The 24,060-nt window shown below is 40.5% G+C and overlaps 1 protein-coding gene across 3 annotated transcripts in view; it reads right to left on the bottom strand.

Moving 5' to 3' along the window:
* PRKCG (protein kinase C gamma) overlaps positions 1–24,060 on the bottom strand; it is a 338,573-nt gene that overhangs the window by 51,341 nt on the left and 263,172 nt on the right. For 2 of the 3 annotated variants that reach the window (XM_018569099.1, XM_018569100.1), the window contains exon 9: positions 16,786–16,815. The exons of the other annotated variant lie outside the window; for it this stretch is intronic. In XM_018569099.1, the coding sequence (XP_018424601.1) occupies positions 16,786–16,815 (30 nt within the window). The remainder of the gene's footprint in view (positions 1–16,785; positions 16,816–24,060) is intronic. 3 annotated transcript variants of the gene reach the window in all.

Raw genomic sequence — 24,060 nt, 5'->3', positions numbered from 1 at the left:
GGCTATTATACAGTAAGAGGAATTTAAAAAATGGAGCAGAGAAAATCTGGAGCATCTGTGCATGGCAACCAATCAGCTTCTCTCTTTCATTTACAAATCTTAACTGACCAAACTGAAGCGAGAAGCTTATTGGATGCCCGGGCAACTGCTCCAGATTTTGTCTGCTCTATATTTGATAAATTCCCCCCAGTATATTTTACTTTTGTAGTCATCTATTGAGGAGATTGTTAGATTCATATACCAAAGTTTATGCTATAAACTTTTGAAAATCATATTAGTAGAAAGAGTTAGACTTACTTGTTTGTGAAGACACCTCTTTCATGGACAAATATCACTCATCACCATCATAGGACGCATCCAAGTACCCTACCCTTCCATACCTACCTTTCCATATAAAGTGTCTGTTGATATTCAGATCTCAAGCAGCTTTCCTCTCCTTAATCCATTTTTATCATTAATCAACAATTCCTGATATTTAATTTTTTTTAAACAAATGCCGAAGTGGTTTTAGTTGACCACAAAGACATTGCTTGTTCCATTGGTTGTACCTCTAGAGTCACTATACATGGTTAGCTGTAGACATGTAAGATTCATTTCCTTCCAAATTGAAATTTGGAAGAATATCTGCAGTTTAGATGCATCTGAAAAAATAGGGAATTCAAACAAATCCGAATTTTGCAGTACCGAAAATTCAGAAGAATACGAATTTTCTGAAATGAACTTGAAGGTGTTAGACTACCCCCCCCCAAAAAAAAAAGTGTGGGGTCTCCCTAAAAATTCATACCAGACACTTTTCCAAGCAGCAGCTGTGCAGAATGGGAAAGGGGGGGGAGATTGTGCACCCCCATCCTCCTTCACCATACCAGAAAGACCGCCTGGCAAAGCACCTTGTCCTGTTGATGAGGACAAGGGCCTCTTCCCCACAACCCAGGCCTGGTGGTTGTGGGGTTATGCAGGAAGGGGGGTCTTATCTGAAGCTAGTCCCCCCCCGCCTTGGGAATAAGTAAGGGGTAGTTTTACTCCTATTCATTCACCAAATACACAGTAAAATAGGAAACACACCACACTGGTTTGTAAAGTCCTTTATTAAAAAAAGAAAAATGTCCCATGATGTAAATCCATTGCCAATCACTTCCTCTAGCAATGCAGATCCTCATCAATCATAATGCCCGCCGCGAGCCCACTCGATGAAAGGAAAAATCCCCGCTGCCACATCCAAACCTGAAACTCTTCCCGCAAGTTACAGCTCTCCTCCTAAATATTAACACAAAGGGGGAGCATGTCGTGCCGCCATGGGAAGTACCCACTTCTTTGATTACATTCCATGACAGCTCTTGGTCCCCTAATGATATGTAAACAAAAGGGCAGAGCAAGTTCCATGACGCCCGAACTTGCTTCGCCCCTTGTTTATAATCAGGAGCAGAGCTGTCACTTGCAGCAAGAGTTCACTGGGTTCGGATGTGGCGGTGGGGATTTTTCTTCCATTAACCTCCCTGGCGGTATGATTATTCAGGATTTTAGGTACCAAAAGCGGTACATTGTTTTTCAAGCAAATATGTTGTTTTACATTGTAGGCCTGTAGTTCTTAGTAAATCCTAGGAATAACTCAACTAAATCTGTCCAAACAAGAGTCCAGTAGACATCCCAGGTATGATAAAGTTTGAAACACGAAATTAAAAAATTATAATATAATAAATTATAAATAATTATAAGAAATTATAATATAATAAATAATTATAAATAATTATAAAAAATTATAATATAATAATTTAAAAAAATGGTCCAGTAAATGGGAATTCTGGGGGCGCAGCCTGATCCGTACCACAGTCAATAGAGTACCAAGTTCGCACATCACTGAGCTCGGTCGCAGAATCGTCGCTGTTTTAGGTCAAAAGCGGTTTTAGACCAGGTAGAAAACAGCGATAGTAAATTAGAACTACTTGCAGAATTGAGTGATAGCGATTCGTTGGGAAATTCCTCAACAGACACTGAAAGTGAGGACAGCGAGGATTCTGCGACCGAGCTCAGTGATGTGCGAACTTGGTACTTTATTTACTGTGGTACGGATCAGGCAACGACCCCAGAATTCCCATTTACTGGACCATTTTTTAAATTATTTTATTATAATTTTTTATAATTATTTATTATATTATAATTTCTTAAAAATTTGAAAAAGTGTCAGGCAGGGCACTGGACAAAGCTCTAGGGACAAAATTGAAGTGAAATAGTTTGATACATAAGTGTAATCATAGCAGATTACATTGTATTGTGTGTATTCTGTGTATATTGCAACTTTTCACTTTTTGAATTTCCCGCCGGCTGTGACGCTCGAAAACGGAACTAAAAGTCAGATGCCGGCTTTTAGTTTCATTTTCGAGCCGCGTACAGCAGAGGACGCCGCGGGATCGCAGGGACAAGGTGAGTGTCACTTTTCTGTGCAGCCCCGAGTCTGGCTCGGGGTTACTGCTCCTGATATGGAAAATTCACCCCGAGCCAGACTCGGGAATACCGCCAGGGAGGTTAAGCCGGCAAGCATCGTGATTGACGAGGAACTACACCACTGGACAACTTGATTGCCGATGGATTTACATTGTGGGACATTTTTTGTATTTAGGACTTGACAAAAACTGTGTGCTGTGTTTATTTACGAATAAAGGACTTTACAAACTAGTGTGGTGTGTTTTTTTCACTATTTTACTGTGTATTTAGTGCTCATTCACAAGGGTGGCTGCATCTAAGTGCCCCCTTTCATAAAGATTTCACAGGATTCAGATAAGCCCCCCTGGCCACAGACCAACACAACCACTGGGCTAGGATTGTGAGGAAGAGGCTCTTGTCCTCATCGTCATGGGGACAAGGTGCTTTTCCAGGGGGTCCCCTTTCCAGCTCTGCCAGGCTGCTGCTCAGATCAATGATCTGGTAAGGAATTTCGTTTTTTTGTCATTGGGGTCCCCCCTAAAATAACTACTGGGCCTAAATGGTCTGGTATGAATTTGGGGGGATCCAACACTGTTTTCTAATTGTAAATGTGATTTACTCAATCCAAATACATCCGATAATGAAACATCGGATCTATCCGAAATCCAAATAATGAGTATCAGACTGATCCGAATTTCAGATCCTATAACGAAATTGAAAAAAAAAAAAATACAAATGGATCTGAAACCAAAACTAATTTTGTGGTGGCTTACATGCATATTTAGCTGTCGTTAGCTTTTAAACAGATATGTCTCTAAAAGCAAATACATTTGGTAATTGATGCACAGTTCCATAATGACATGTACAATCTTTAGTTAATCCCAGTACTTGCAAATATCTTTCTTCCAGGTTTGGATTCTGATACTTCATTAAATAGCCTGTATTCAGTTACCGTATTCTTGTCTTTTTTTTAAATGTATGTTCTGTATGTCACTTCAGTCTTTGCACAAATTCTGCATTGATATGACAAGAGGGACCAGATTCAGGACCAGATCATTGTATACGTACACACACACACACAAGAAAATGTAAAGAAATTAGCATCATTCACACGATGTTTCAACCAGACCATGTGACATAGTAACAGGGTTCCTTGGTTGTCTGTTTTAATAAGTTGCTAGCCATTTCCTTATTCAACAGGTTGCTAAATATGTACTTGCTAACTGTACAAAACATACTACAGATTTTCAGTCTGTTCCCTAATTTTGTACAAGATATTTATTAATTATAAACTCTTCTAACAAATGTAAACTGTTATATACCTATATGATTTTCTTTTGCACATTTCATATTTCCTTTTCTCCTTTGGTGATTATTTTTCAAATGGCCCCTGGCATGAAGGCTGTGTATAGGTCCTACCTAAATTACTACAAATAGCAGCAGGGCTGGTTGGATCAAAGGTGCATTATATGCATTATTTTTCAAATTTGCTTGCAACCTTTATAGGATTTGTGTTTAAAACTGTGCATTTTACTGTCTGACTAGAGTTTCCCTTTAAGATGACATGTGTGTCTCTTAACATGCAAAGCCAAAGAGGGTGCACAGTTCTGTAATCCATCTACTATGTCAATGAACCACCTACAGAATTAAGTTGAAGCAATGCCAGCCTGGAAACATGTGCCCACTAACCAGCTGGGTACCTGGTATTAGTTATAAAACTTCATTATGTAACAGGTTTGGAGCTTGACCTTTCCATACAATACAAACACCAGAGACTGTGGGATTGCAAATTGAACTAGAGATGCATGTGCTGATTAGCCTGCATTGAGCACCAATTATGGCATTACATAACAATCCATTGTATATTTATTTTATCTCTTCAACACTGTATCTGAAATGTGTTTCCAGGCTGCAGGCTGGCTGCTAGTTGCGTAGCAACAGAGGCTGATGTACAGGGGGAGAGAAAGCAACTGATAACTCGTTTTGTCCATGGAGATTAAGTTGTCCGCCTTGTCACAACTGCTGTGCTTTTGGGAAGAATTTCAAAGGCCTGACTTGTGGGAGCCGGAGACACAGAAATAGTATTGAAGGAGGAAGAAAGTTAGCAAGTCAAAAAGTCAAACTACAGATTTTGTGTCCCTGAAGGATGATAATGAAGCCTACCTTGGCAAATCTGAAGGAGTTGCTGAATGTGAGAAGCTACCCAAGGGTCAGTGGGCTGATGTGCTGGCACATTTTTTAATGGGGGAGCCCCAAAAGGTCTACTTCAACTAACAACTTCAGGATGCCAAGAAGAATCTAAATTCAAGGAAAATCCTAGCCAGGCACAGGGTGAGTATGGTCATTTGAGTGCAAGAAATAGGACCCAGGTAAGCCTGTGGGGTCCCATATGTGTGATTTATTCCACCTTAAAACAAGTGGTTGACTCTGGAGGTACTCAGCCCTGCTCAGACTGGAGTGTGTGGCGTGCAACTGTTACATCAGAGCCTTTCCAGTTAAGATACAGTGGCATATTTGGCATACAGACCAAAAGAGTGTGGATGATCTGATATGCCTTGCAGAGCAACATACTGCTACCAAGAACTCTCCAGGATCTTTCGCCCAAACCAGTAACCTCTGGAAACAGGAAAACACTAAACTCAGGTAAGACTGTTCTTTTTTATCCAAGGCTTTAACAGACTCTTAAGAAGGGGCGTGAGACACCCAATTGGCAGTCCCAAAGACTGGGGCATATGGATACCAATTTGCCCATATTATATGAGCCTATTAAATGTGACCCGGGGAGGTGTACTGTATATCACTATTTGCCAAGTCTTTTCTGGTAGGACACCTAGGAACGGAGACTGGAAAGCAGATGTGTCCTATTACCATAAAATGACACCCAGTAGAGGCAATAATAGACACATGGATCAATAACATTGATCCATGCCTGTCTGATGGATCCTGCGATGCTTTATATGTCAATGCTAAAGACTACCTGTTAGTGGAAACACCTAATGCAACTGTAAAGCATGTCATTGGATCTGGTTAAGAAGTTGCTTCACAGTTTAAAACTGGACTGTAACTATTTTGCAGAAGATGAGACTTGAAGAAAAAACAAGGAGGTGCTTTCAGGATTACCTGACCACCTGACTATTGACATTTACCATGAACAAGACATTGTGACTCATGTCAAACTAAAGTTAAGACTTTATCAGGTGCCTGAAGCTCAGATAAATGTCATTTCAGACAAGGTATAGAAAAAGCCTTTGGGGTGATAGAGCACCCTAACAGCCAGTGGTTAAGCCCCATAGTGATCACTAGGGTTGCAACAACTAATCGATTATGAGAATAGTTGCCAACTATTCTCATTATAGATTAGTTGGGGGAGGAGAGAGAGAGTTTTTTTTAATGCAACCAATCAGTTAATGGGAAAAACATAATTGGGCAACTAATCGATTATGAAAATAATTGTTACCTGTAGCCCTAGTGATCGCCCTTAAGTTTGATAGCAGCCTGAGGTTCTGCAACAACTTCAGGAAAATAAATGAAATTTGAAGCTAATCCCATGCCCTAGGTGGATGAGTTTATGGAAAAGTTGGCTCCCGCCAGGTACATTGCTACAAGAAAAGCAAAGCAATATACTTCTGCTTTAACATTTCGTGTTTGTTGCCTTTTGACCTATTAAATATAGCTTTCAAAGCATTTTCTTATATCTGTTTAATAAGTACGAAAGGTACCCATTAATCCTGCAAGACATCTTGTGAGCCTACAAGCTTCTGTTCACTTTGCAGTGTTATCTCAAATAGTATTATCAGCTTGTTCTAGTTACCTCTGTGAGCAACAAAAACACCTCCCCACTATGCTATGGAAATTAGGGAATGTGTTCTGCACTTCTAACATACTTCCTATCCTAGGATGACAACACTGGTCCTTTTAAAGGTACAGTACATTGAGTGTTATCACCATAGGACAGGAAGTGAAAAAAACACTGGATCATCCAGTGAAAAAGTGAAAAAAAGTTTTTAAGAATAAAAAGGAAAGCATTCATGACACGTAAGAACTGGTAAATTGAAATAAATAATTTTTTTGTTCTTGCGTTTAGATACACTAAGTGGGGTGTATCGTCTACTGGGAAGAGGGAATTTATCAAGAAAATACTAATAAAAGAAGGGCATATCTAGTGTAAAACTGACTATACACCTATAGGTTTTCTGCAGATTTTCTATGGTCAGATGGAGAAAGTGCAACAGATTCCTCCATCTACGCTAAACTGTGCGGATGGAGGAATCTCCCACTGGGCAAAGCTTCAGTATCTTGCTAGTCGGCCCCGCTGGCTCTCAAAATACCTGAACAATGCCAGCATCCAATCAGATTGTTCAGGTATTTTGAGAGCCAGCGGGGCCGACTAGCAAGATACTGAAGCTTTGCCCAGTGGGAGATTCCTCCATCTGCACAGTTTAGCGTAGATGGAGGAATCTGTTGCACTTTCTCCATCTGGCCATAGAAAATCTGCAGATAATCTTTAGGTGTATGGCCAGCTTAAAGCAGGCTGCCTCTCACTTAGCAAGAAACCTGCAACAGGTTTTAACTGGGTCTGCAATCCTGGACACACAGACTCATCATTGCCTTTGCTACAGTTGGCCTACACTTAAGAAATCTTGCATTTGTTTTATAAATGCCTTTGAACAGTGAAGAGTTCATTAATCTAGCAGAGATTCATGAAAAAAAGTCTTGATAAAATGCTCCTGTTAATTAAAAGAGAACTATGGGGTAAGTGTTTTTCCCCATAGTTCTCTTAAGGGTCATGGGAGGACATATACTAACATCCTCAGAGCCAACTGGCATGAATGATAGCTGGCTCTGCCTATCTAGAGGCAGAGCCAGCTGTGCCCGCCCCCTCCCCCATCCGTCCCTCCAGTCAGGGATGGAGGATCGGAAGCGGGCAGGAGGGGAATCCCTGTGGGGAGCAGTGACTGACAGTCACCGCTCACTGCAGGGAGATGATCGAGAAGTGAGCAAGCAACGGTATGCGTTTGCTCATTTCCCAATCTATTGAGCCGACGTGTGACAGTTTCATTGTCACAGTCAGCTCAAACTATGAGGATGAGTGATTATAACCCCCTAATTTCTTAGCAATTTCTTAACATCCTGTTTAACGTTCCCAAATGAAGTCAGGAAAAACATATGTGCAATAGTTGCGTATTGGTCAGTGAAGTCGAAGGTGGGGATTTATCGTGCCTTAGAATTAACAGTAACAGAATCTGGCACCTAAAAATTGATAATCCAACTTCTTCTTTAGCAAGAAAGCATTTAAATCCCCGCTCAGCCAACTACTACTTGCTTACATCTGTAACAGTTTTTGCATTGTAGTTAAAACAGTCTTCAACTTAAAGAAAACCTGTTATGAGAGAAATATGAAGGATGCCACTGCTGACCTCTACTTCTCTAGCTACAATGCTGATTCTTCAGTTTCATATACATTGATAATTTTTAGAAAGTTGTCAGCCCAAAAAAAAATTTTTTTTAACAAGGTCAGAAATGATAGTCTGGTATTACCTATAGAACAGGTTTACACCATACACACACACCTAAAAAGTGGTGAGTTTATATTGGTGCAGTGGCTACTTTTTCACAGCAGGGGAGGGAGGGCAGGGAAGACAAGGTGAGCATAGGTGAGAAGAAGTGAGTGAGGGGGAAACTATGTGAGCATGGGGTAGAAGAGGTGAGCATGGGGTAGAAGAGGTGAGCATGGGGTAGAAGAGGTGAGCATGGGGTAGAAGAGGTGAGCATGGGGGAGAAGAGGTGAGCATGGGGGAGAAGAGGTGAGCATGGGGGAGAAGAGGTGAGCATGGGGGAGAAGAGGTGAGCATGGGGGAGAAGAGGTGAGCATGGGGGAGAAGAGGTGAGCATGGGGGAGAAGAGGTGAGCATGGGGGAGAAGAGGTGAGCATGGGGGAGAAGAGGTGAGCATGGGGGAGAAGAGGTGAGCATGGGGGAGAAGAGGTGAGCGCAGGGCAGAAGAAGTGAGCGTTGAAGAGACGATATGAGTGCAGATTGCAGGGGAAGTGGGTGTCAGGTTAGTAAAAGTCTTTTACAAATGCCCGCTAGACATAGATCAGCAGTTAACCCTTGCAATACAGAGGTAGCCTCACTGCAAAGAGAGGGTTTTTTTTCTCCCCAGAGATCAGCTTTAATTATACACCATTGTCACATTTGTAATTATTATCTGCCTATCCTCTTCTATTCCTAAAATAAGTCACAAACACACATGCTGTACTATGGCTCGTGGCCCTGTGTACGGAATCATAGGCAGATGTGCATTAGCTGGCAGGAGTACACATATTTGTGTCCATGCTTGCAAGTATTAGCATTCATGCATGCACATGTTAGCGTGCGGGAGCAGGAGAATGCTTGCCCTGTTCCAAAATTGCCTATTGAAACAGACCTGTGCCATGAACAGATTGCTGAGTGGTCCCTGATCCGTTTGTCTGTTTATGACCCAGCTTGTCTTCCTACTCTTCTTTGGATCTCTGTCTGCCCATTGTGACTTCAGCCTGCTTACTGAATTCTGCCTTTTGCCCTGTACCTCTCTACCCAGCTGCTACCGACCTTGGCATGCGTCTCTGACTCTACTCTTGCTACTTGATTTTGGGTAAGTCCCCAGCTACACGCCTGTTACCTGCTCTGGTTCACCCAGTGATCTGGCATTCAGTACTGCTTCTGCAACCTACAGTCATCTAGCCTGCAAAACTGGCTCTCATGCCACTCTGTGTCCTCACATTCCCTGTCACCACCTCCAGGGGTGCAAGATGTGCAAAAGAGGCCCTTGTTCAGCTTGGTCTCCACAAAGGTATGTGGCACATACATATAGAGTACACACACACTCCAGGATCCCATTTGTTAGAAATGATTAGATTTTTTATAAATTCAATATTAATATAAACTCTTTTAGTAGTACACCCACCATCAGGGATAAATATGTGAGCAGTTTGCCCTGCCTGCCCACTCACATGCAGAGAGAATATAAACAATGGGACTGAAAGCAGATTATAAGTATAAAAAGTTATGATCAGCATTATGTTTATTTTGTTATTTTAATTATCAACATGTTTACAAGGGGATTTAGTCTAAGGTAACATTTTTAGCAGTTTCATGACAAACAACAACTGGAATCCTCCATACTGTACTGTGCTGTCATGAAACTGAGACAAAGGACTGGTAAATTACACTAAGCTCTTGTTTAAAGTGATATTAAAGTCAAAAGGTTTTTAAGTTATTTCAAATGCTGATGGGATCACTTACAATGGATGCTGTTCTTTGATGTTTAAAAGTTTTGGCTTCCTGCATAATCAGCTGGTACCCTGAGCAGTAGCCCTGATATCCTGTTTTCAGGTGGTTTCTTTCCCTTGCAGGGTCCTATGGAGCCACCCTTGTGTGTGCTAGCAAGCTGTGTGCATCTCCCCAAACACACAGACACCAGAGGGCAAACCATTCCCTGGTCCCCTCCTTCCTTCCTCCATCTTCCCTTCTTCAAGCTAGCAGATGGACAGCTGCTGGAGACTGTTTTGTTCCTTGTGATCTTGTAATGGACAGGAAGTTCAGGGACGTGTAGCTGAGAGAGCTTGAGCTATCTGGAAACATGATGACTAAGTGTTTGGGCAAACATGTAAAGAAATGCTTTGCAGTGCAATGTATATTTGTTTGCTATGGATTCAATAAAGGAAAACTATGAGGTGAGTGATTTACACTGTTTCTCATAGTTAGAGCCAATGTGTGACATTGAAACTGTCACATGTCGGCTCTATAGATCGGGAAGGGAGCAAACACATACCGTCACTCACTCACTCCCCGATCATCTCCCTGCAGAGAGCGGTGACTGTCAGTCATCGCTCCCCGCAGGGATTCCCTCCCCCTCCACTCTCAGATCCTCCTGCGCTGACCTCTAGATAGGCAGAGCCCGATGTCAATCAGCCAGCTGGGTGGATCTCGACAGTATTGTCAGGATCCTTCCCAGCTGAGGCAGGCACTCTCGGTATACAGCAGGCTATTGCCCGCTATATACTGAGCTTTGGGTCATGGGAGGACATTTGTATATCTCCTATCTGGACACTAAAGAGAACTATGGGATAAAAAGGTTACCCAATAGTTATCTTTTAATGAAAAAAGTTTAAAGTGGTATTAAGGTCTGGGCGTTTTTTACCTTAATGCATTTTCTGCATTAGGCTAAAAACTGCCCAGAACCTTTTTCTCCCCAGTCACCCTCCGTCACCCCCCACCCTTACCTGTCAGCGACGCTCGTCCCTGCAGCCTGTCCCAAAGTGATCCTTCGTTCCCTGTACTTCCTGGTTGGAGGGGGAGGATACTGATGGCAGAGGAGCCATAGGCTCCTTCTGTCATCAATCAAAGAGAGAAGGGGAGTGGCCTGCCACAGGGCTGTGTGTGTCTATGGACGCACACAGCCAGTGCGATCACGAGCATGCACAGTGCCTCCATTAGAAAGATGGTGGCACCAGTGCAGGGGGTCGGGGAAAGAGCGCTGCGGGGACCCACTAGAAAACAAGGAATTTAAAACTTTTAAAGAAAAAGAGCAACATCCTCCGGCAAAGGTGGGTGTCCTAATAGCAACTATTTAAAAAACAAAAGAAGGTTTAATATCGCTTTAAGGGTTCAGTACTACTATAATATGAAGAATGTGTTAATTCAATTCAGTGAAGATTTGCACATTTTTTAAGTCTTCCCTGTCTGCTCCATAAAGCTTCTAGGAGTGATTTGTGAACACTCCATGGCCAGTGTAGAGTGACAGCACAGTATAAAAGAAAGATTCTATTTAGTAAGAGGAAAAGCATATTCAGCTACAAGAGGTGAGTGCTGTTAGAGTAATATTGAAACGTTTTTTACTCCTAATGGTACGCATGTTAGAAAAAAGTACAATATGAAGAAGCGTTAAAAACAAATTCTTTCACCGTAACACAATAAACATAAAATAATTTAATAAATATTAAGCTATTGCACTGATTTCATTTAATTTCAAATGTTTTACCATAAACCCATTTAGCTTTATAGCTCACACTGATTACTAAAATATGTCAGTGACAATTAAAACCCTAGGCTTTTAGCCAATTCACTTCATCACTATGGACTGTTTAGCTTAGTTAAAAAAGTGAATTTGTCAGGTCCTGTTTGCAGCACATGTGGATTTTCCATTCTACAATGGGAAATCCGTGTCTCAGTAACAACATCCATATTAATAATAAATCAAATGTTGCAGCTACCAGCCCTGATCAGCAATTGGACATTACAGTTGCTGGCACACTGCTGTATACATTGGTTGCACATTTGTAATCCTGCAAATTAGGCCTTTAGTCATAAAATCCTTACTGGCATTCCCCTTCCCACTCACTGCAGACCAATGCTGCATGTAATAAGAATCTGCAAGACAAATGCCAGTGAATGTCCAGCTAAAGCAAATTAATATAGACCCCATGATGGTGTCCAATTTGCCTAATTTTGTGAATATATGCCCTAAATGCAGTTCACACAGGTTACAATCTGATTGTGCAATCTCCTCTAAATTTACTATCGACTGTGTAGATTGAGGACCTAACTGAAAGGATAAAACACTCACTGGCCACTCTATTATGTACATCTGTTCAACTGCTTGTTAATGCAAATAATCAGCCAATTACATGGCAGCAACTCAATCCATTTAGGCATGTAGACATGGTCAAGATGATTTGCTGAAGTTCAAACTGAGTATCAGAAAGGAGGAGAAATGTGATTTAACTGACTTTGAATGTCAAATGGCTGTTGGTGCCAGTCAGGCCAATTTGAATATGTCAGAAACTGCTGATCTACTGGGATTTTCACACTCAACCATCTCTAGGGGTTTACAGAGAATTATCTGAAAGAGAAAAAATCCAGTGAGCGGCAGCTCTCTGGGTAAAAATGCCATGTTGATGTCAGAGGTCAGAGGAGAATGGCCAGACTGGTTTAAGCTGATAGAAAGGCAACAGTAACTCCAATAACCATCACAACCAAGGTATGCACAATACCATCTCTGAACACACAACACATCAAACATTGAAGTAGATGAGCTACAGCAGCAAAAGACCACACCGAGTGCCACTCCTGTCAGCTAAGAACAGGAAATGAAGGCTACAATTCACAAGGGCTCCCCAAAATTGGAAAATAGAAGATTGGAAAAACATTGCCTCGTCTGATGAGTCTCGATTTCTGCTGCTATATTAAGATGGTTGAGTCAGAATTTAGCATATACAATATGAAAGCATGGATCCATCCTGCCTTGGATCAACGATTCAGGCTGGTGGTGGTGTAATGGTGTGGGGGATATTTACATGGCACACTTTAGGCCCCTTAGTACAAATTGAGCATCATTTAAATGCTACAGCCTACCTGAGTATTGTTGCTGACCATTTTCATCCCTTTATGACCACAGTGTACTCATCTTCTTATGACTACTTCCAGCAGGATAGCGCTCCATGTCACAAAGCTAAAATCATCTCAAACTGGTTTCTTGAACATGATAATGAGATCACTGTACTCAAACGGCCTCCACAGTCACCAGATCTCAATCCAACAGAGCACCTTTGGGATGTGGTGGAATGGAAGATTCACATTGTGGATATGCAGCCAACAAATATGCAGCAACTAGGTGATTCTAACATGTTAATATGGACCAAACTCTCAAAGAAATGTTTCCAGCACCTTGTTTAATCTATGCCACAAAGAATTAAGGTAGTTCTGAAAACAAAAGGGGATCCCAACCCGGTACTCGTGTAACTGATAAAGTGGCAAGTGAGTGTGTATTGCATGTATTGTTCAGGTTATCCCTCATACTAAACAGCTGATGATAAATATATAGGATAAAGAGATTGTAAATCAAGTTTTGGCCCATAAAAAGTGGAATGATGTCTAAAAAGTGGAAACATTCTCTATGTTCCAATGAGCACCTCCAATGATCCCCTACGTGCTCATTATCCTCTTCCCCTTCCCCCAACAAACACACCAAGAAACCCCAAACCGCCTTATTCTCACTCAGTCATTGCAAATTATGCTTAATCAGGCTAGGATTAAGTCATGTATAACGGCTCAAACATGAAATAAACACTTAATATGATAGATGCGAAACAAGTAAAAATGGAGGCTGATAAAAAAAAAAAAGAATGCAAGTTTTCTAAGAATGTTAAAAAATGATATCAGCTTTTGCTATAAGAAAACATATTTGTGAAAGAACACGCTTGCCATCTAGTGGTAATAATATAAAATTACATTTAAAAGTATGAGATTACAGATTTTCAATTATTTTACAAAAAAAAATACATTCAACTCAGTGCCAAATATTTGTACAACTGTACAATCTATACTATCCCGCTATGAAAATAATTTGCAAGAAGAGCACTTTGTTAGGTTACAAAGCTTGCACTGAGGCAAACAATATTTTAGCTGCCATTTGAAGGAAGTAAGGAAATAAGTCTTTGGAAATAAAATCCCCTATCCTTCGTTTCTTCTCTGAGGTCCCTCTTTATGGTTGAATCTATTATTGAACTAACCAAAGTCAAAATAATACTTTTATGATATGAAACATACAAATGCAAGATAATGAAATGAAACTGCACTCCAAGGAGGTAAAAAAAAATTGAAAATGTTTCATTACAAAAATGCAACAATTCTTGTATCCACTATTTTGTACCCACCAAAACTAAAATATTACGGAAACTCCCACCACTAAAAATTACCAAATCTGTCCTTACAACATATAAATAGCACTGGACCTCATACACACACACATACATTTTATCAAAAGTGTAAACAAACAAGAGCTTAAACAATTTGTCTGAGTAATAAACAGTTTCCACTTTTAATTTAATGTATCTACATGTGTGTGTGTGTGTGTGTGTGTGTGTGAGGGGGGAGAGGGGGTGTAAGCAGTGCTCTTTGTCTGTTATAAAAGCAAAAAGGGAGTTTCTGTATTACTTTGTTTTGATTTGGTAGGTCTATTAACAGTGGATAAAAGAATTGTTGCACTGTAATAAAACATTTAAAATGTAATTCATCTGTGCACTGCACCTGTTTGGTTTTCCTCAAATATAGAGTATAATGTGAAATAGAGGTGTAGCAGTGATGCATTTTATGTTTACGGAATAATACTATTCTTAACTCTATTATAGATACAAAGCTATATTTACAGCTAGGAACAAGCACATTATGGTCGGCCATTAGCTATCCTCATAGCCACCCTTGCTGTTATTTGATTAGTACAAAGAAAAATATAATCAAAAAGGGTAAAACATCCACCAGGGATCAGAATCAGGAAACCATCTTACCAAAGGCACACATTTGGAAAAGGTGTAGCGTTAGGTGCAACATTACAATAACAGCCAGTGTTACCTGTGGTGCATTAAGCATACTCCATTTTAATGTTGCTACCGTATATACTTTCCAAATTGTTTACAATAATGTGGCCAGTATAAGTAGCCATAATGCTGCATAGTCATAGCCAAAAGCAAGGTCCTCCATAAAGCGTATTTTTACCCCTTTGACTAAAAATCACATCAGCATTTAGTTCTGCATGCTGATGTGAAATCATCTTACATTCATTAGGTAAATAAAATATTTTTAATTTACTTACAAGTACTATTTTTCCTCTTCCTGGTAGTCCTCTTAGGCCTTAGTGATGTAGCCCATGCCTAAGAGATGCATTCTGGGAAGGTTACACCAGCAGTGCATTGCTGGGAAATCTCATCTGTAACCTGCAAACTCTCATGAGATCTCAGGATACTCAGAAAGGTATTTTTTCACCCTGAGATATTGTGCATGGTCACATGTCCTACTCACATGTGCCAGAGTTCTAGGAAGTAAAGGGAGATGGGTTAATGAAAATGGATGGATTAGTGAAAATGGCTACTATGAGAAGAATGGGGAGGAAAATAAAAATGAAGTATGCAAAGAATAAAAAGCCTGCAATTATCTATAAGTATCTGTTTGTAGACTGTCATCATTGAACATTTCTGAAGGTGCCTTTGTTGTCATTTTGAAGATGGGTGAAGTTCCTCTTTAATGCTAACAGCTGGGTGGGGAGATGCATATGGCCCTTCACAACTTCCCACCTGGCTTTTAGTAACCTGGGATGGTGAGGCAGGAAAGGGTGACCCAAACAGATGACGCCTGAGGCAACAGTCTCAGGCTGCCTTATTAAAGGGACAACCCTGCATAGTGTACATGGCTGCAGTAACTGTTTGTTATATCTGTCTAGGGTTTGGCTATACACTATAAGTTGATAACCCACCAAACCCCATTCCTTATTTTCAATCATGTTGGAAACCAGCTCACTTGCACCTACTCTTCAGTATCCCAGTAAAAACAAGCACCCAAATATATTATAACAGAGCCATTTTTGGGAAGGTTACCTAGCATGTAACCCAATCTTTTAAGACTTCAATACAAAGAACACATAGTGTTCTAGAAGCTGATAGTATATTACAAAATTTGCTCTCAGAAAATATCACATTAAGGTTTATACTGTCTCCAAGGAACAGAAGACAGGCCAGGCTCCATCAAGCAGAGTATGCATACTGTTTTCTAGTTGTATATCATTATGTTTAGGAAATCCTTTCCAACTTTTGATCTCAGCATGTGCTTCCCTGCCTATAGTGCTAATGTTCTGAAACCAGCCAGTAATATAAATGTCATGGCCATGTTGGACTTGGAGCACTTTTGCAGACATTCCAGAGGGCACATTCCCTAGAGATGAACCTAATGCTGGGCTAGCCAGTTAGATTCTCAGCATGTGCCTCCCTGCCTATGGTGCTAATGTTCTGAAACCAGCCAGTAATATAAATGTCATGGCCATGTTGGACTTGGAGCACTTTTGCAGACATTCCAGAGGGCACATTCCCTAGAGATGAACCTAATGTTGGGCTAGCCAGTTAGATTCTACTGTTCGGAGACCACTGGTACTTTTCGGTAGTACATTTGACTTCAAAGCATTCTGTAGATGATTCAAGAGAAATAGAAAAAAAGGAGCTGGAGCTGTTGACAATGGCAACCAAAAGGTTTCCCCTTTCATCATGAAACATTAAACGAAATAAAAGTTGTTATTATTGGTTGCAGAAACTCAGATTTTGTGTCCATTTTCTTTCCACGAATTTTATTGAATCAATCTGTTTATGAGAAAGACTTCATCTATAGATAGACTATTCTGGTGTACACATTCTTTTCATGATTTATAAAGCCAAGCCTAAAGATGTAAACACAAAATGTAAACAGCTCACCAACATACATTATCAATCTGCCACTGCCACAACAATTAAACAAGACTCACATACAGGACGCTCTTTGTGTTAACGACAAATAACATTCAAATTACCTCATAAAGTTCAAGTGGGAAATTGCATGCCTGAAATAAAGAGAAAAATAAAACGTTTGGGGATGACAGAGATATCAAATGAGAAATTCAGCAAGTAAACCAAGCTCATATAAAAAAAGGAAGGGAAGAAGAAATATTGATTTTTCAAGATGGTAGCTCAGAATAGTTTAAAAACGAGTAATTCTATACATTCAGTACCAAAGTACAGGCTGGGAATAAGAGAATTACCAAGCACTGTAAACACACAAAACTACTAAAATGAAAATGCCCCTACTAAAAACAGCCTTGATATCTTGAACATCTGATAGTGGGATGTACATACATTGTAGAAAGTTGGCATAACATTTTTGCATAGTGCTGCAACACATCCGTGCCCATTCACGTTGTGTAAATTTGTAGAGGCTGCACATTATCTGTGTATGTAAAAGTCTCCAGAAAGACTAACGGGCTTATTTATAATAAGGAGTGGATGATGCTATCCGAACACAGTTATAATCCAGAGGTCTCACCCATACCGTGGCCTGCATTTTGCAGCCTATTAAAAAAATGGAGGCCATGATGCGGAGCCCGTAGTATCCTCTGGTTATTGCTGTAGAGAGAACTCTACGATTGGAGGGGAACCAGTCACATAACCTTAACAGGTCACTTGACCGGGTTTTCATCCTGGCTTTTTTCCCCCTCACATATGCCATTTATTTTAACAACTGGGGGAGTGCTAAATACACCACTTTGCTTTATAAACATGTGGTTTATATATTTTCTTTTTATACATCAGCTATGGTTAAGGTACAACCATATTGCTGCTTTATAAATCAGCCCCTAAGGGGCTTTTTTTCAAATGCCTCAAGATATATAAAAATTACTAAATGTACACATATATGCCGTGCAGTATCGTTTATGCAAAATACAATCAAACTGTATGCCAAGTCAATTGTAGTGTCGGTAAGTGTTGACTCATGTTCAGTGCTCATACACACGTGTGTCCTCAGACAAATTTTTTGCATATTTTTTGATGAAAGCAATACTTTTGGTCTCAAATCTTTGGTGCGGCTCTCTAGTTTTCCCTACAACCTTCAATGTTAGCTGTGGCACCTTTTAAATTCCTTTGTTCTAGAGATCTGCCAAACCATTGTATGCTATAGCCTGGACTAATCTTCACACCAAATAATTAAACAAATCTTGCATCAAGCGCCTTCTATCTATCTTATCTCTCTATCTATCTCTCTAATGTATCTCTCTATCGTATCTCTCTATCGTATCTTTCCATCGTATCTCTCTCTCTCCATCTATCTATCTATCTATCTATCTATCTATCTATCTATCTATCTATCTATCGTATCTATTTATCTATCTATCTACAGTATCTATCTATTTTTTTTGTTATCTTATAAAAGAGCCGTATAGTACGTGTACCTGAATTTCAGGACTTTAAGGATTGTGATGACTCTGAAGTCTGGGGCAATACATTAATATATCAAGATTAAAAGAAAGTCCTCTGCTCTGAACTATTTAAATAAATGTTGTTTATATTTTGCACTCTAATAATGAGAGGTCATATAGATTTGATCTCAAAGGCTTTGTCTTGTGGCTTGTTTTATACAGGAGTAGATACTCTAGTATTCACCATAGCCTATGCTGAACCAGTTCAGGTCAAATTTCAGTTTGGAATTCCCCTACACCTGACCTATTAAACTAAATATAGGTTAGAGTGAAGATTACTTATTTAGTATATTAGCTCCACATTAGATTATAAAAACAAATGTTCCAGTCTCAGAGTTTTGAGATATGGTTTTCTTGTGTAAATACTGACTGCATTACTGTCATAAGTGTATGGAGATTGTTTGTGATAATGTTGTATAACACTGTAAACTAGAGACATGTAAGAACCTCCACAGACCTACAATCCCTGGATGATACCATACCCTATTACTCTGGCACTCTACATCCTTTCCATTACTGTTCATCACTATCTATTTAAAAGTCAGCTATGGCTATCATCAGCTTCTGATGCAGCAGATGACTATCTTCCAATCAATGGATGTTACTGCTAAATGATGGCTACTAAATATCTGCCGCTGTGAACCCACATTTTCTACGGGAAGGCACTAAAAAGCAGTCACACATTTAGAGAGTATTTATGAAATTATAGAGTGGGGGAAGTGACTGAAAGACATCTTCCCATCAGTGCCTTCATTGGTTGCCATCAGTAGCTTTCAGAAGTAGGTAATGGGTGGAACTGCCAGACAGACCAATGTTTTTAACATGCTGGTAGTTCTCAGGGTAGGGGGCTTCATCACAGAATAAGTGATAGTGAAATGTGTCCAGCAAATCCACTGGGTCTTTAATTTAATTGAATTTGTATAATAATAATTTAAGGCTGTTGGCCATTACACGTTCTGTACAGTAGCATTTATGCACCTATGATGTTGCTTGCTGTTATATGGGGAAGTGCCTACTTTACACATAATTCCAGGTATTAGCGTCAGAAAAGGAATACAAATCCATCATGTATAACCAATGTATACCGGTCAGATTATCCTATAAAATGGCCCCTTTTACCTGTACATATCCCTATCTTTTCTGTGCTTCCCTACACCTGCATATAGGACTACTTAAACCCAACCTGAGACCTCTTTTAACTGAATCCATCTGAATCTCTTCTGTGCTTTCCTATCACAGCATAAAGGGCTACCTACACCCAACCTGAGACTTCTTTTAGCTAAACCCACCACAATCTTTCATGTGCATTGCTACCCTAACACATAGAGACATCTAATAAATCAGCCTAAGCTCTTTTTAGCTAAACCCATCAGAATCTTTTCTGTGCTTTCCTACCCGTGCATATAGAGCCAGGGCCGGATTTCCCACAAGGCCAACCAAGGCCCGGCCTAGCAGGGAGTAGAGGGGCAGCAGCGGTGTGGAATTCCTATCTCCCGATGCCCGGGACATGCAGTTCCGGACACTGGGTGGGTAGTTGTCTTCTACATTTAGCCCTGCTTTGGGCAAGCAGAGCTAAATGTACAGCGGGGAAGCCAGTGCTTGTTTTGAACAAGTGATCTCGGCGATGTCGCTGAGATCACATGTATGCAGCCTGCAGATCTCCCATTCTCCATGGGGGGGGGTGGTTTGGCAGGTAGGGGGCGCATTGAGGACCTGGCCTTGGGGCAGCAGAGAGAGTAAATCCGACCCCGTATAGAGCCCTCCAAACCGAACTTAAGAATATTACTTTAACCCACCCCTGCCTTTATCACTACCCCATCATATGGAACCATTTAAACCAAACCTACATTTTAAACTTAACCCTTGCTGTCCTGTGCTTTTCTAAGTCTGATATATAACACCTCCTAAACTAACCTGAAATATTGTTTTCCCATAAACTGGATTGGGGGGAATCTGTTCTCTCTATGCCCCTGCATATACAGTCACCTAAACCAAATCCTTTTCACCTAACACACCCCATCTCTCCTGTGCTTCCCTACCTTGGCATCAGGGTCGTCTTTAATATTGATTGGACCCTGGGCAAACATTTTCTTGGGCCCCCTGCCACACCCCCGCCCCACCATACAATATTGCCCGCTATATGCTGACAGTGCAGAGCTGTGCTGCAGCTGGGAAAGATCCCCACAATATTGTCAGGATCCACCCCGCTGCCTGATTGACAGCTGTGCCCTCCCCTGTTTGCCCTTTCAGTGAGCACTGGAGGAAGGGACAGGGGAGGGGGAATGACTGTGACTGATAGTCACCGCTCTCTTCAGGGAGATGATCGGGAACTCCGCCATCAGAGGTCTGGGATCTCTCAGTTGTCAATGTATAGAGTCTCACGTTGGCTCTGACTATGGGGATGTAACTGTAATTCACTCTCCCAATAGTTCTCCTTTTAGGGTAAATGTGTGGATAACCTGCCACCTACCACTTCCACTGCATCGAATAACATCAATATCAATAATGACAACTGAGCATTTCCCCTGGTGTAACATACCAGAAGTCTCTGACCACCTCCTGTAACATGTCAGCAGTCTCTGACCATCTCCTGTAACATGCCAGCAGTCTCTGATCATCTTCTGTAACATGCCAACAGCCTATGACCATCTTCTGTAACATGCCAGCAATCTCTGATCATCTTCTGTAACATGCCCGCAGTCTCTGATCATCTTCTGTAACATGCCAACAGCCTATGACCATCTTCTGTAACATGGCAGCAATCTCTGATCATCTTCTGTAACATGCCCGCAGTCTCTGACCATCTTCTGTAACATGCCAACAGCCTATGACCATCTTCTGTAACATGCCAGCAATCTCTGATCATCTTCTGTAACATGCCCACAGTCTCTGATCATCTTCTGTAACATGTCAACAGCCTATGACCATCTTCTGTAACATGACAGCAATCTCTGATCATCTTCTGTAACACGCCAGCAGTCTCTGATCATCTCCTGTAACATGCCTGCAGTCTCTGACCACCTCCTGTAACATGTCAGCAGTCTCTGACCATCTCCTGTAACATGTCAGCAGTCTCTGATCATCTTCTGTAACATGCCAGCAGTCTCTCACCATCTCCTGTAACGATTTAGCAGTCTCTGACCATCTCCTGTAACATGCCAGTAGTCTCTGACCATCTTCTGTAACATGCCAACAGCCTGTGACCATCTTCTGTAACATGCCAGCAATCTCTGATCATCTTCTGTAACATGTCAGCAGTCTCTGACCATCTCCTGTAACGATTTAGCAGTCTCTGACCATCTCCTGTAACGATTTAGCAGTCTCTGACCATCTCCTGTAACGATTTAGCAGTCTCTGACCATCTCCTGTAACATGTTAGCAGTCTCTGATCATCTTCTGTAACATGTCAGCAGTCTCTGATCATCGTCTGTAACATGCCAACAGCCTATGACCATCCCCTGTAACATGTCAGAGGTCTCTGATCATCTCCTGTAACATGGAAGGCTTGTATGTTGTTCTTGTAGCCACTCTTGCTCATAGATCGCGGTTTCCTCCCATCTAGCCATGAATACGTTTGCAAGACTAGGAGCGAACTTGGCCCCCATGGATACTCCTTTTATTTGCATATAGTAGTTTTCACCAAACCAGAAATAGTTATTTTTTAATGAGAAGTCTGTACATTTGATCACGAAATTAATCTGTGCATTTTCGAGTCCAGAGAATTTTGTTAGGCCCCATTTAATAGCCGCTAGCCCTTTATCGTGTGGTATGTTAGTATATAGGGATACTACATCGATAGTTGCTAAAATTGTATCCTTATCACATGTCATAGTTGTTAGTGTATTAATAATTTCTCCACTGTCTTTTAGATAGGATTTGGTCCTTTTAACAAGTGGTTGTAAGAACCAATCGATGTATTCACCTAAACGGGATGTAAGTGAATTTATCCCACTAACAATCGGTCTTCCCGGTGGCTTAGTGGTGCTTTTATGTATTTTTGGCAAAAAATATATTATCGGGACTCTTCCTACTGTGGGTAATAGGTATTTATACTCTTTTTTAGTTAAGATCTTCTTTTTTAGTCCATCTTTCAATAGAAGTTTTAGTTGTTTCTTAATTTCTGTTGTTGGATTTTTCTTTAGTTTCTTATAAGTATTCTGATCCCCCAGGATATTTGCCATTTCTTCTTCATAATATGTTTTATCTAATAGGACAACTCCTCCTCCTTTGTCTGCTGGGCGGATAACCAAATCTTTTTTCTCCTCTAGGAGTTTCAATCCTTTATCTATATATTCTTTATTTCTCTTATTTTTTTTTTTTAATCCTCGTAATTCCTCTTCCACCATAACTTTGAATACCTCAATATGGTGGCTCGATTTAGAGTTAGGATTAAAGGTAGATTTATTCCTTAAAGAGGAATGTGTAAATGTATCCATTACTCCCTTGTCTGATTCAGAGAACAGAGATGATGACGCAGCAAAATGTCTTTTAATATTCAGTTTCCTTATAAATTTATTTAAATCAATGAAGGTGCCAAATTTGTCCAAGTTCTTAAAAGGTGCAAATTTTAGGCCCAGATCTAATACCTGAATTTCCTCCTGAGATAAAATAGCCGAACTTAAATTAAAAATGCCCTCTCCTAATCTTCCCATCTTTGGTCTCTTCTGTAGTCTCTTTCCACCCCTTGTCCCCCTCTTGCGAAATTTTTTCTCCCTCTTCCTCTGTAACCCCATGTTTGTTTGGGTGGGGTATATGGTCTTCTCTGGTTCCATTGGTGATATCTTTGTTGTTCTATTTTTTCGTTTCTCCATATGGGTGGGGTGTAGTTGCTGTGTTCTGTTTGATACAATTCTCTCCGATAGGGGGCCAGCTCTTTCGTGCGTGCCCCTAAAAAATTATTTGTAGTATTTTGCCTTTGAGCTTTCATATCATTTTGTTGTATCCTCTGAGGGTCATCTAATATTGGATGTAACCTTCTAGTGGTGTCCATAGTGTATCTATATTCCTCTTCCTGTCCATCTCTTTTCATACCTCGTAGTTGAGTTTTTACAGATTCTCCTTCTCTCTTTCTTTTCTTGTTGTTATTATTTATTATTTTATTCTCAACCTCCATTTCAAAACTCGAAGAGTCTTCTTCACTCCCTCTTATATCTCCCTCTTCTTCTTTGTCACTTCCATTGGACGGTATTATATTGCAATTGCCTTTCTGCCATTTGTATACTGTATTATTTATAAAGTCTCCAGCATCTCTAATATATTTTTTTTGTTTCTTTTCCTGTAAGAATTTGTCTTTTTTTTACTAGGAATGCATGAGTTTCTTTAGACAAGTTTGTAAATTCCTCCGTTTCTTTGAAATAATTCAATCTGTCTTTTAATTCAACTATATTATTCTCTACTATTTTCAGTTTCCTCTGTTTCCGTTCTATTAATACCCTCAATAGTTGTTGCTCGTTATGGTGAAAAAATGCGAACCATTCCTTTGTTGGAAAAATGCGAACCATCTCCTGTAACATGTCAGCGGTCTCTGATCATCTCATGTAACATGTCAGCAGTCTCTAATCATCACCTGTAACGATTTAGCAGTCTCTGATCATGACATGTCAGCAGCCTCTGAGATTACAGTCACTGAATATTATATGTGGCCCTTTAATGGTTTCAGGGGCCACATGTGAGACCCCCTGTATATGAATGATTTACCTCCAGTAGCCTATTCTATCCAAAAATTGGAGATCACAGTTGTAGCTTCCCCCTCATCAGGAAATTGGGGTTAAAAGGATGGATGTCTATGCACAGCTCTGACCCCCCCCCCATGTACTATGACTCCCCCCCCCCAAA

This window comes from Nanorana parkeri, unplaced genomic scaffold (genome assembly GCF_000935625.1).
Source record: "Nanorana parkeri isolate BGI_ZX_2015 unplaced genomic scaffold, ASM93562v1 scaffold1287, whole genome shotgun sequence".
Classification (NCBI taxonomy): Eukaryota; Metazoa; Chordata; class Amphibia; order Anura; family Dicroglossidae; genus Nanorana; species Nanorana parkeri.
Note: the sequence above shows the minus strand (reverse complement) of the source record. Positions and strands in the feature narration are given on the sequence as shown.